The sequence below is a fragment of the Curcuma longa genome, chromosome 8 (genome assembly GCF_044706935.1).
Source record: "Curcuma longa cultivar G26 ecotype Majalengka, Jawa Barat chromosome 8, ITB_CL_G26_1.1, whole genome shotgun sequence".
NCBI lineage: Eukaryota > Viridiplantae > Streptophyta > Magnoliopsida > Zingiberales > Zingiberaceae > Curcuma > Curcuma longa.
In genome coordinates this window covers 2,736,183-2,750,288 of record NC_133868.1, presented here as the reverse complement: position 1 = coordinate 2,750,288, position 14,106 = coordinate 2,736,183, and the positions used below count along the sequence as shown (strand labels likewise).

At 36.5% G+C, this 14,106-nt stretch overlaps 1 protein-coding gene across 1 annotated transcript; it reads right to left on the bottom strand.

Moving 5' to 3' along the window:
- Nucleotides 1-4: 4 nt before the first annotated feature.
- LOC141833194 (AT-hook motif nuclear-localized protein 1-like) lies at nt 5-13,811 on the bottom strand. The gene is made up of 4 exons (XM_074720578.1): nt 13,025-13,811; nt 11,934-12,001; nt 343-474; nt 5-43 (listed from the first exon to the last, which is right to left on the bottom strand). Exons 1-4 carry the CDS (start codon nt 13,512-13,514, stop codon nt 5-7), a joined length of 729 nt encoding a protein of 242 aa, XP_074576679.1. The 5' UTR covers nt 13,515-13,811.
- Nucleotides 13,812-14,106: the final 295 nt, after the last annotated feature.

The following is a 14,106-nucleotide window of genomic DNA, read 5'->3' as shown; positions in this document are numbered from 1 at the left end:
AATCTTATTTTATCGTCATTATACTGGCAGCTACAGCTACAACCTATATTTAATGAGAAACTCAATTAGCGAATAGGTTATTGTGGGTTAGATTTAAAAGATTCCTCCAAAATTGGATTAGAGAAGGGCAAAAAGTGACCTCATCAGATATTGACAGGAAAATGCAATCGTTAGAACGATAAGTCATTCATAGACAAATATCTTAATTGTGATTAGGGACCTATTGTTATAAATTGTGCTTCTTAACATTATATACTAATTTCTTTTCATTATATTGATTAATGCTTAAAGTATACAGTTAAAAACAAGACCAAACTATTTATCCTATAGTTAAAGAAATACCTCATAAGTTAATGTACCGCCACTTGAATCAGGCTGGCGAAGTGTAACATTTGAGATAATACCATTGGCAGATAAAATACAAATAGCTTGAGGGCCTTGTTGTGAAAAAGATATTATCTTCATGGTAACATCCTGCGGAAGAAAAAAGAGGATAAATATAAATCTGTTGAATGACATAATAAAGAATATACAGGACAAGAGAAAGTTGTAGATCTTGTAACCACTTAAAAAAGTAAGCCCTGACCTTGGCTATTTTCTACTTTCTTCTTTATTCAATAAAAGAACGAAGATGCAATTTTTTTTCTTTTTCTTTCTTTTTTGAATCATCTGCTAAGTGTCAAAATTTGGGTAACTCTAACCTAAATGGAATAGACAATAGAAGTTTATTCCTACTAATGGTTAATACAAGCCCACTGAAATGCAAGCACAGCAACTCTATCAGTATGACTTGTTAGCTTTAGACAGTGGTTTAGGTTAGAATCTAGGAAAATAGCTAGCAGATGACAGTGGTTAGAGCATAATACTAAAGAGAATTAACATCGCCAAATGTAAATTTGAAGGCATGCAGCTCAGCATTCAGCTCGAGTGTCTTAATTTTTTTCCTACGATACAGTAAAAAATTTTGTAAGTATTTTGAATGCAAGCACAGCAACTCTATCAGTATGACTTGTTAGCTTTAGACAGTGGTTTAGGTTAGAATCTAGGAAAATAGCTAGCAGATGACAGTGGTTAGAGCATAATACTAAAGAGAATTAACATCGCCAAATGTAAATTTGAAGGCATGCAGCTCAGCATTCAGCTCGAGTGTCTTAATTTTTTATTTGTCCTCTTTCCAACCACCTAACACTCTGTTTTATATGTATGAGGGAGTTGACAACAATTTCTTAAATTTTTTGTTTTAGTCTACTTGGTCCATGACAATCACACAGCTTTGTTATATTAGCTAATTGTTATCTTATTAAACAGAATAACATTTACAGTTTGAAACTATGTTAATTTTCAGAAATATTTGTTTCTCTGTTATTCTCCTCTCAAATAACTTTTTCCCTAAATTGCAGGATATGACTCATCAATTTGACTCCTGTATCAATCTTATAAAATGGTACTAAAATGTTCCTCAATTCCTCAAGCATCTTTTTAGTTTTCAATTTAGAAAATCAACATGAAGAAACATTTTGTTAGATCCCCAAATAACCCTTAACACATGTCCTTAAATTCTAATAACACAAAAGAAGCAACCACCATGCTAAAAGTTTGAAATTATAGAAATTTAAGGATGTCCATGCTTCACTGAAAATTTCATTTTTTTTTTTTCCTTTCTTAAAAAGGAAAATGAAAAGAATTTTTCTTAAAAATAATTGTCATCATCTTTTTACATCTCTATACGCTAAAATTTATTTGATATATAGATCGGATGCTTGATCAAACCAAAGTTCACACCGTTGTGACCAGCTCAGCAAGAATGAAGAAGTTGCCAAGATAAAAAGTACCCAATGACAATATTTAAGATTAATCATTCAATAATGCTAGGTGTTTGCATTTTAAGTGAAGGATCTTTATCATTATCAATGTTATCACCAAAGTTGAAATGATCAAGGGAAATATGCCTAGAGACCCTTATTAATTACAGTTGTCACACTGCTGATTGTAATTAAATAGAAACACAGGTCAAGTTTAGTGCAAAAACATTCCATCTGAATTCTGATTTTTTGGGAGGAAACTGACCTGAATGGATTCTGAATGAATTACAAGTTTGAGTTTTCCTAAAGTTCATGCTGAGGATTAAGTCCTTTAAACTTGATCAAAACAGGCCCTAGTACTCATTCTTAGTTCCTATAATGCCCCTGATTACCGGGGCAAATCAGTTTACGATTATATTATCCATTCAAAGTGAACTCTTTTGAACATAAGTATCCAGGTTCCACTTATAAGTTCATGATGGTCAAAATTGATTTGAAGGCACAATCTGATTATGAATGGGCACAAATTGTTTTGAATTTTGACCATTATGAATATCTAATCTCCTAAGTAGATCTTTTCTAAGATTATAATACCAAGCTAGCATGTGTTAGAATATTATAAAAAATTATTTTTGACGAAACCAAAGGTAGTTCACTTATATCGTGCCATTTTTTACTTACAAGCTAATTTGCTAATTAACTTAGAGCACCAAAATGAAGAACTTTGACCCATTTGAGCTTCTAAACACTCTCTCTAAGTAGAATATGACTACTTTCTTACATTGAAAAGAGTTTATTTTGATCAAAAATTCTATGACAAGTCGATTCATAAATTAGTTTGTGTCCCAATCTAAAATGAAATTTTTTAGACAGAGATAGAGGCAGGGGGTGCGGTGGGGGCCGCAACCCCCCTCAATTTTTTAATATCAATTTTAAATAATTTTTCTCCTTCAAATAAATTTTAAAAAAAATAAGAATAAAAAATAATTACAAAAGGGTGAGATTGTGAGAAAATGTCCGAACTCCAAAGTCCAATGGATTTAAGTGGTGATTGAAGAACAAAGAGAAGTCGGAAATCCTAAATCAAATTTCTCATCTCTATTTCTCAAATTCTTGGAGTTGCAATTTCAAAGTATGATGGATAGAAGCGGCAATTGAAGAATAAAAAGAAGTCGAAAACCCCAAATCAAATTTTCCATATCTATTTCTCAAATTCTTGGAGTTGAAATTCAATACAGCCTTCCATCTTGGATTCTTCATAAGCTTAGTAAGTTTTCATGTTTTATCCATGCAATTATTTATCATATATGTGATATTTTCTACACCAATTAATTACTTACCAATATTTTTCATATAGGTTCATTATGAGTAAGAAAAAAATTGATTCCTACTTCAAGAAAAGATGTTTGGAAGATAGTTCTTCTAATATTGTTCGTGACAATATTCAATCCGAGGTTCTCAATCTTTTCAAAGATAAAGCTCCAACTATAAACCTTCTCCAACAAAGTTTTGAAAGATTAATAAAGATGATGATATTGCTATTGAACGGGATCCTAGTTTACGCAAATCCATATGGCGTTATCCGCTTGAGAAAAGAGATGAAATTAGGTGTGCTTATTTGATTGTCAGTCCTTACCAAGTAATCCTAGATAAGTCTCCTAAATCTGTTGACAAAAATCAAAGGAAGTTTCTACCTACTTGATATAAGTTATTTTTTTGATTGGTTGGAATATTCTTCGACAAAAAATGCCGCCTTTTACCTTCCATGTTTTCTTTTTGATAAGTCAAACACACACACATTTTGAATCGAATGCATTTATTATTGATGGATTTCAATCTTGGAAAAAAAATGAATGGTGGTAAAAATTGCTCATTTTTTATTCATGAAGGGATTGGTCCTAATTCTTCACACCAAAAGGTTGTGAAAAGTTCTCACGATTTGATGAACTCATTGCAACATATTGATACGATTATGGATAAACAATTTTTAGAGTTAGTTGTAAAAAATTGTTTATGACTTAAAGTTTCAATTGATGCTGCAAAGTTATGTGCATTCTAAGGTTTAACTTTTAGAGCTCGCAATGAATCTCGGGACTCACATAATCGTGGCAATTTTATAGAAATCATAAAACATATAGCTTCTTATAACGATGATGTGAGATCTATTGTTTTGGAAAATGCACCTCAAAATGCTTCTCATACTTCTCAAATTCATAAGGAGATTTTATCACTCTATGTGAGTAGAATTCAAAGGTTCATCACAGAAGAAATTGATAATTTCAAGTATTATCTTATCGTGGATGAATCTCAGATGAGTCAAAAAGGGAGCAAATGGCTATTGTTTTAAGATTTGTTGATAAAAAAGACTTTATTAGAGAAAGATTCTTTGACATTGTCCATGTGAAAGATACAAAATCATCTACTTTGAAAAAGAAAATTTGTGGTATTCTATCTCACAATAATATTCTTGTACAAAATATTCGAGGATAAGGTTATGATGGTGCTAATACTATGCGAGGAGAATGTAATGGTTTGTAATGAATGTCCATATGCATATTATTGAATGCCATAATCAATTGCATGTTACTCAAATTAAGGTATGCATGTAATGGTTTGTAAGTTCTCTTTTTGAATGAATGCCCATTGCATATTATAGTGAATTTAGTGGATTCTTCTACTAAACGCCATAATCAATTGCGAATTGTTCATGTTACTCAAATTGCAGAATTGATATCTACTAAGGAGCTTGAATCTGGAAGAGGAAAAAAATCAAATTAGGGCTTTACAACATTTAGAAGATACACGATGGGGCTCTTACTTGAGGGCACATCGTAATTTGCTTGTTTTGTTTGATCTCGTTCAACTTGTTTTAAGTGATATCATCAATGACAAATATAGTTTATCTAATAGAGCAACAACTAATGGAGCTTATGATGTAATGCTATCATTCTACAATATAAGTCTCAAGATATTATAAATATTATGAATGTAGTTGATAATATAAAAGAACTTATTCAGAAATTTAGAGAGAATAGATAGGATCAATTATTTGACAAGGTGAAAAGTGTTTTGTGATAAACATATAATCTCCTCGTCAATCAAGTAGAGGGCGACTGAGTAAAGGAAATGTTACTTTAAAGCATCTTTATCGAATTGATATATTTACTAGCACCATAAATTCAATATTACAAGAGATGAATTATTGATTTGATGAAAATATAATAGAATTGCTCTGGCTCAACTCAACTTTGGATCCAATAGATGGATACAAATCATTCAATATCACTTACATTTGCAAACTTGTTGAAAAATTTTATCCTAATGATTTTACAAGTCAAGAAAAGTTGCATATAAAGTTCAGTTGCAGCTTTTTATGATCGACATTAGGTGCAATCAATATTTTCAAAATGTGTCAATACTTTCAAAATTGTGTCAATTATTGTTGAAGACAAGAAAGAAAGAGAATTATTATCTTGTGGATCAATTGATCAGACTTATTTTGACTCTTCTAGTTTCTACTACAACCACGGAACATGCATTTTTCATCTATAAAAATTGTCAAGACGTGATTACGGAATAAGATGGAAGAAATTTTTTTGACTAGTTCATTGCTGATTTACATTGAAAAAGAAATTGCTCAAACTTTCAATGTTGAATCAATATTGATGAATTTGAAATTATGAAAAAACATCGAGTGCGACTTAAAATGGATAAACATAATAAATAAATTGATAAATAATGATTTTTATATCTATTTTTGTACCTTACTAATTATATTATAATGATTAAAGTATTATCTTTTTTTAAACATTTTTATAGGTTTTATTGCTATAAAACATGCTATGGATGAAGAATTGAAAATTTTAGAATTATACATGTTGCTCCTATTTTTGTGTAAATTATTTTAAATTATAGCTTTATTTTGGAATTGCACGTGTTGCTCCTATTTTTATGCAAGTTGTTTTAAATTATAGCTTTATTTTAATGATTGTAGTAAGCTAAGAAGTGGTTCTTATCATTATCTTTTTGTTAAAAATTGAAATATGTCTAACTAGAAAGTGTTATTATTTTGTGCATTCGTATCAATTATTATATTTATTTTTTGATAATTAATTATCTAAAAAAAAAGTTCGCCCCCCTTAATATGATTTTCCTAGTTCCGTTCCTGCTTTTTGAGTGTAAGTTGAAATGAGTTTGTCATGACCATTATGAGTTTCTAGGCACTAAAAGAAAAACATTGATGCTTCCTTTTATCCAAGGAGTTATATATATATATAATCACAAGCATATTTGTAAAGCTATTTTAAACTTGGTGACAGGGGCATTCTAGGGAAAAGATAAGAGTTAAGCTATTTTTTAGTTAAAAAAATGAATATGGGTCGAGTTTTGGTCACTCTCATTTAAAAGAGCCACATTTTGGTAAATTCATCCAATTATTATATATGCTAAAAATTTATTATGGGTCTCAAATTGTATAATTCAGACCTATAGGATCGGAGAAGCGCTAGAGAGAGGTGAATAGCGCATTGCTTTTTCTCATTTAAAATCTTGTTTTAATGTTTTCAAAGTACGCAGTGGAATATAGAAATGAAAAAGACAACACAATAGACACATTTATTTGTAGGATCTATAGGACGCGCTAGAGGAGGGGTAAATAGCATATTCGTCGTTCGTTCGTTTTTTCGTTCATTTGTACTATCAAAGCAACTTAGCAACAGAATTAGTAAAATAACAGGGGACTCACGGATTTACTTAGTTTCTAACCCTCAGGATTAGTACGTCCAAGGCCTATATACGGGAGGCGTCCGTCCACTAATGGTCGCCTTTCCGAATCTTGTTCAGAGGCGGAGAAACTCGTCTTACAGTCCAGAAAATAATAAATATAAACACAATTTAAGACTTTTAAGAAAGGAATAAACCAAACACGTAGTAACCGATCCGAAAGTCCTGAGTGTCGCGCACTTCTCCTGGAACTTCCCCGGTTGCACGAGTCTGGCCTCGTTCACGTTCAATAGCACCACAGAATGAAGAGGATTGCGTAGAGAAGTTGTTTTTTTGTGGTGCACGTTCAACCTCCTTATATATAGTCTTCCGAACGCCTGGATCCTTATCTAGGCGCCTGGATAAAATCCGATCCAATCCGATCTCTTCGGACTCTATCCGGGCTGATTCTTCTGGATCCAAGTGCCTGGAACATATAGGGGTGCCTGGAAGTGATTAGGGCGCCTGGAAATTATTAGGACGTTTGGATCCAGTCAACTCGGGTTTGACCTGAGTTGACCCCGAACTTGGTTTAGTTGTTTCTGTGTGTTCCTCTTATGCTTCTTTCATCTTTACTTCCAGCTCCTGGTTCCTGCAAGATAAACATACAAACACGAAAACAACCTAAGTGTATCTGTAGTCTGTCTGACCTACTAGGCTTACCTAAGCCTTACCCTGTATGTTTAACATACTGGTTTACCCGTGTCTAACTCCCTGTTAGGACTAGTCACTTTCATAGGTAGACTTCCCACCTACCAAACATCCAGTTTGGACTTTTCCTTATCTAACCTCCAATTAGGACTAGTCACTTCCCTAGGTAGACTTCTCACCAACCAAACATCCAATTTGGACTTTTCCTTGTCTAACCTTCAGTTAAGACTAGTCACTTCCCTAGGTAAACTTCTCACCCGCCTAACATCTAGTTTAAACTTTTCCTTGCCTAACCTCCAGTTAGGGCTAGTCACTTCCCTAGGTAGACTTCTCACCTGCCAAACATCTAGTTTGGACTTTTCCTGCCTAATCGATCCTCGACCTCCAGGATTTCCTGCTAGACATCTGGTCCACCTGACCTGCTTAGACTTCCACTGCTAGATATTTGGTCCACCCGACCTGCCACCCGACTTGCCTAGACTTCCACTACTAGACATCTGGTCCACCTGACCTGTCTAGACTTCCACTGCTAGATATCTGATCCACCCGACCTGCCTAGACTTCCACTGCTAGACATCTGGTCCACCTGACCTGCCTAGATTTCCACCTGGTGTACTTGATCCAACTAGGACTTCTTTGCCCAATCCTCCAGATAAGACTTCCTCTGCCTAGCCTCTAACTAAGACTTATCCTTGCCTAATCTAACCAACTAGGACTTCTCGCTAATATTCTGGTCAAACTGACCTGACTAGACTTCACTCATATCCAAATATTAGGTCCTGTTTGGATCAACCCTTGTCAAACTGACCAGACCTAGGTGTATTATCAAACATCAAAACTCTAAGGTCAGACCTAGTACTCCTTGCCCAATATTATTTTTACTTAATTCATAACCTGCGGTTGCAACTCCAAAGCCCGCAATCGTTGATTGCTTCGATAAGCAATCCACTGTCAGTCTCTTTCTCGAGACTTTATCTTTTTACAAAAGTCGAGGAATAGTAACACGTTTACTGTTCTTTTGAAGATAAAAGCAAAAAGACGTGTAAAGGAAAAACAATATATCGACAAGGAAAAAGATCCAGAGCTTGAGCGTTATTATCAAAACAACGATACAGCACAGGGTCGGCATTTTTCGAAGCGAGGCGGGACTAGAGGCACTTGAGAATTGATAATATGAAGCTTCTGTCGAGACCTCTTATAGGCCTGGATTAGTCTATCAATTAGCTTGATTAGTATACCAATCGCCTCGATAATCGGATCCAAATCCGATTAATCTGTCTAACGATTCATCCGTCCTCCAACCAGCTTCGGCCATGTCAACTTGTCGATGAAAATCCTCTGCCATGTCAATACCGTAATCCTTATTCTCGATCAGTCCCTTTGCCACGTCAGCGAATCAAACTCTATCTCTTTGCCACATCAGTAGGATAGTCCTTATTCTGTGTCACATCAACAATCCAAGACTCATCCAGTCCATGTCAAATGTCATGTCAGCACACAGGACTTGGCTGATACATTAGCTTTCAGTCTATCGATCTGTTCAATCTATCGATCTAGCCAATTGGTCTACCGATCCTGTAACACAAGGATAAGCACAATAATATGATAAATAAATAAAACTGAGTTTGATGGTAGACTAGTTATCCGATCTTGACTTCGAATTCAAGTGTAGCTGGATCATTACCTAAGGATGTCTCCATAAAGAGGACTCGTCCTTACCCATTCTTCCTTTCGGAAGAACTATTCTACTCCAAGAACTTGGTTAATTTTCTAGTCAAGCAGACAATCATATCATACAACTTATTAATTAACGAAGAATTTACCTCGATATTTGGCTCGTCTAAAACAGAAACGGATCCGTGACTTGACTCAAGACTCAGGTTCGGACTCAGACTTGGACTCGGCCACTTGTTCTCTTATCGTCAGCTCCAGAAAGCTCGCTTGAGCTTGTTCTTCTTCGTCCGATTCTTCTGACGAAGACTCGTCCCACGTTGCTTTGAAGGTCTTCTTTTTTCCTTTGGTATTTAGTCTCTTTCGTGTTTGGACATTCAGCCTTGAAATATCCTTTTTGATTGCATCCGTAGTAGATTGCTTCTACTTTGACTTTGTGTTTCAATTCGGACCCGGTTGCTTGTTCTTTGACTGGATCACCTTCTTGATTTTATGCTTGGTGAATCCTTTCTTCTTTTTGAATAATTTCCGAACTAGGTTAACTAGTTCGAAGGCGATTTCCTCGTCGTCTTTTGAATCCAATTCGTTTTCGGATTCGAGTTCAAGTCGGGACTTAGGCTTTGGCTCTTTGATTTTACCTATAAATAAAGCAATACATTTCTCCACCAGATATGCATTAGTCCATTTGTGATATTTAAATTCAAAAAAGAGTTCAACTAACTTAATTTTTTAAAGATTCCAAAAAACTTTATAAGCATCAACCATAGAAGTCCATAATGTGTTTCTCAAAAATACTTTCAATACGTACCTTATTATGTTCTAGTTCTCAACTTGTTATCCGATAGAGTAGAGTCAATTGAGGAGGTCCTGGATCTGAGCGTGAAGTTGACTTACTGACTCTCCTTGCTGTATTTTAATATTATATAATTTATTTAACAACAAATCACGTTTATAAACTTTAGTATCGGAAGTCCCTTCGTGTAACTCAACTACCATGTCCCATAAATCCTTCATGCTGATGAAGGGACTGACCCGGTTGAGCTCTTCCTTGGTTAGATCGCACTAGAGGATCTGAGTTGCTTTGGCATCGGCTTCTCTCTTTTTCATGGTAGTGTTGCCCCACTTCTCACACGCTAATAGTATTCTTTGCTCGTTGGTTGGTAGTTTGAATCCGATATAGATCACAATCCACATTTCCACCTAAGTCTTCAAGTGGAACTTCATTCGGCCCTTCCAATAGCCAAAATCGTCATCGAAGAATAGCAGCGATCGAACTATACTGTAGCCTTCCTAATTGGTTATTCAGCAAAAATCTTGTACGAAAAAATAAAAATATGTACCAAGATTTGATCTTGGATTAGTAATGCAGAAAAATAAAACGAAAGAAAAAAATGAGAAAAATTAAAATAAAAAATCAATTGCTCAATTAGTGGTTGCATCAATTTAGAACGCCCCCGCTCTGATATCAATTGTAGGATCGAAAAAGCGCTAGAGGGAGTTAATAGCGCATCACTTTTTCTCGTTTAAAATCTTATTTTAACATTTTCAAAGTAAGCAATATATAGAAATGAAAACACAACATAATAGACATATTTATTTTTACTTAGTTCACAGCCTGCGACTGCTACTCTAAGGCCCGCGAACGTTGATCGTTTCGATGGGCAATCCATTATCAATCTCGAGAAAGAGACTTCGTCTTTTTACAAAAGTCGAGGAACAGTAACACATTTACTATTCCTTTGAAGTTAAAGCACAAAGATGAGTAAAGTAAAAAAAACAAATATACCGACAAGGAAAAAGATTCAGAGCTTGAGCACGGTTGTTGGAACAACAATACAGCGTAGTGTCAGCATTTTTCGAAGCAAGGCGGGAGTAGAGGCGCTTCAGAATTGATGATATGAAGCTTCTATTGAGACATTCTTTTATAGGCTTGGATCGGTTTACCGATCAACTTGATCGGTATACTAATCACCTCGATAACTGAATCTAGATCTTTTTGATCAGTCTACCGATCCGTCCGTCCTTCAACCAGTTCATCCATGCCAACTTGTCTATGAAGATCTTCTGCCACGTCAGCACCGCAATCCTTATCCTTGATCAGTCCCTCTGTCATGTCAGCAAGTCAAACTCTATCTCTTCACTATGTTAACAGGATGGTCATTATCCTATGCCACGTTGGCAATTTGAGACTCATCCAGTCCACGTCGGATGTCACGTCAGCACACAAGACTTGGTTGACACATCAGCTTTCGATCTACCCATCTGGCTTATCGGTCTACCGATCCATTCGATTTACCGATTCAATCAATCGGTCTACCGATCCTATAATACAAGGGTTAGCACAATAATATAATAAATAAATAAAACTGAGTTTGATAGTAGACTAACAGTCAGATCTCGACTTTGGAATTCGAATGAACTCCTTAGTCGGATCGTCGCCTAAGGATGTCCCCATAAAGATGACTCGTTCTTACCCGATCTTCCTTTCAGAAGAATCACCCCACTCCAAGAGCTTACCTCAACTTACCGTAGGTCAAACCGTGGTCCTCTAGACCCATTTAGGCTTCCTCTACTTAGCATACAACCACTTGACTCCCAAGACTTTCCAACTTGATCTCTGGTCCTCTTTGACTCATCAAGTCCCTCCTGTCTAATGGTCTTGATCTACTAAGGCTTCTTTATCTAATATTCGATCAACTTGACATACTAGGACTTTCTTAGTTGTGCTCCCTACACACTTGATTAACCTTGTTAGCTTACAAATAAACTTAACTTTAAACATTTGTCAATATCAAAACATAGGTTTGATTATCTGGTATTCGCTGTGCCAACAAAATCATTATCTAATTTCAATAAAAATGTTTATAAACAAATATGGACTTTAGTCATCTCTAGCTATAGCTTGAATTTAATTGAAGTGATGAACTACAACACAATAACTTTATGCATATGCCAAACCGTCAAAAAGTAAAAATTATCATACAGCACATTATTTTTTCAATAATGTTAGAACTGATGGAATGAATTCAAGGATAGACAAAGCAATACCTCACCAGCAGCGATAGTAATTATATGCGGTGTGAAATTTGCACCTGCAGAGCAGGCAACCATCTCCCCTGTGTCACAGTATCAAAACGTTAAGATTTATGAGAGAAGAGAAGATTCTCAAAGACCGAGTCTTTATGAAGTAAATCAAGTAAGAAACGAGACGAAATATAATCAAACATTTTCAGCTACACTTAGGTGGCTAACTGGTCAGTAGATTTTGTTTTCTTAAACTTTTGACTTCGAGGAGTTTACTAAATGAATAAAAAAACGTAAAAAGATACCAACGGCTAAGTTCTAAAGCTTTTACATGACATAGCGTGCTGATAAAACTAAGCTAGTTTCTACAAGGACGGAAAGTAAATGATTCTGTCAACTGTGTGCCAGCACACTAACAATTGATTCTAGATGAGGTTCCCTAAATTTCGTGCCCAGCCCAGTTTCCTGCTGGACGACCTCTATTCGAGAATAGTCCGACAACCCCACATCAGCACTTATTTCCCATTCCACAGACACATCGAGTCGACAACTAAGTTCCCACCCAATCCCCGTCGGGTACACAAAAAAAGTCTGCAATTTAGGATGATCCAACCCCACTTCAGCTCTTATTCTTCGGTTCTGGGAATTGGCTTGACAGAGACCAGACGACCAGGGAACTCTGTGAGATTCACTACCTCAATTCGCCAACCTAACCCCACTGACTTCGCTTTCTCTGGCAGATCCAACGCCCCGATCTCATCAGATCTCCCGAGAACTAGTTTCTTGAAATTCCAAGTTGACAGTTACCTTCAAGATGAAATGAAAAGGAACAGAGATTATAGAGGAAGACGGCCCCAAACTACCATTTTGGATTCACCCATTCTCTCATCAGGCACTGACTAAACATGGTACGATTCTCAATTTGAAAAGATGGGATTTGGGGTCATGGAAAAAGGGATAGATCTGAGAAATTTCAGGGATCAAATGAATGAGCGCAAGATTTTTGGCTAAAAATGAGAGTTGATTTCAGAAATAAGGACAAATTAAGCAAAAACAAGGCAGACAGGACAAAGTGAGGAAGGGAACGGAGGAGGAAAAAAAAGGACGAGGCGTACCTGCGATGGTTGTTTGCTCAGCAAAACCACCTGGAGATAAATGCTCCGCCTGGAGACTGAACTGCGTAGACGGCTTGCTTGCCAGACCCACCGCTCTCCCTCTACCCCTCTTCATCACCGTCCCCACCGCCGCCGCCGACGTGTACTGAACGTTGGCCGGCGCAGACGCCGAGAGCGGCATCGGGTTCAACGGCCGCAGCGGGGTCCCGTCCGGTCCGTACTTCCTCGGCCGCCCTCTCTTCTTCTTCAACAGCCCCGAAGCCTCCCCGGCATCTCCCGCCACCGCGATCGGAGGCCCTACCGCAACTCCAGCTGCCTTAGTCGCTGCAGCAACCACGCCGACCTCGCTAGCAGGCTTCTGCTCCCTCACACCATCTACCGCCGGATCCGACCGCGCAGGCGGCGGGGGCTGGTAACTCCCAGACGCTTCCGCCGCCGCCGCCGCTTCCACCACCTCCGGAGAAGGAACCACTCCCTCCCTCTCCTCCATGCATAGATTAATCAAACCCGAAACAGCCAAAACTCCAATACCTACACCACTAGATCAGTAACCACAAGGAGATCCACCGACCTCCGCAGTCCACTCCCTAGGGCGCCATCAAGCTCCACAAGAGCTTGCCACCATGATCTCCGCCAAAACAAAAATTCCTTAAAAATCAGCAAAAAAAAAAAATTCCAACTACTTTCCTGGCCAAAATTTCTCTCTTTGTTTCTTCTGTTTCACCACCGATTTCACCGGTGCCGATGACCATCAGAAAGAAGAAGCAAGAACAGTGCCGAAAAAAAACAAAAAGAAAGAGGAGATATAATTATTATTAATTGTATTGATAATACAATTACTACGACAAGATAACGAGAGAAAATATTATTAATGAGAATAAAATAATAAATGAAAATTAAAAAAAGAGTGCAAATAAGGAGATAATTTGAATTATTTTAACAGCAGAGATACAAAAATCAAAAGATGCGTTTTAAATATTAGATGTATTTGTTAATGGACGGCCATAGCGGAAGCTTTTAATTAAAGGAAAGAAATTGAAAATATTATAAATTATTATAAATTCTTTTTTTTGGGCCTTTTT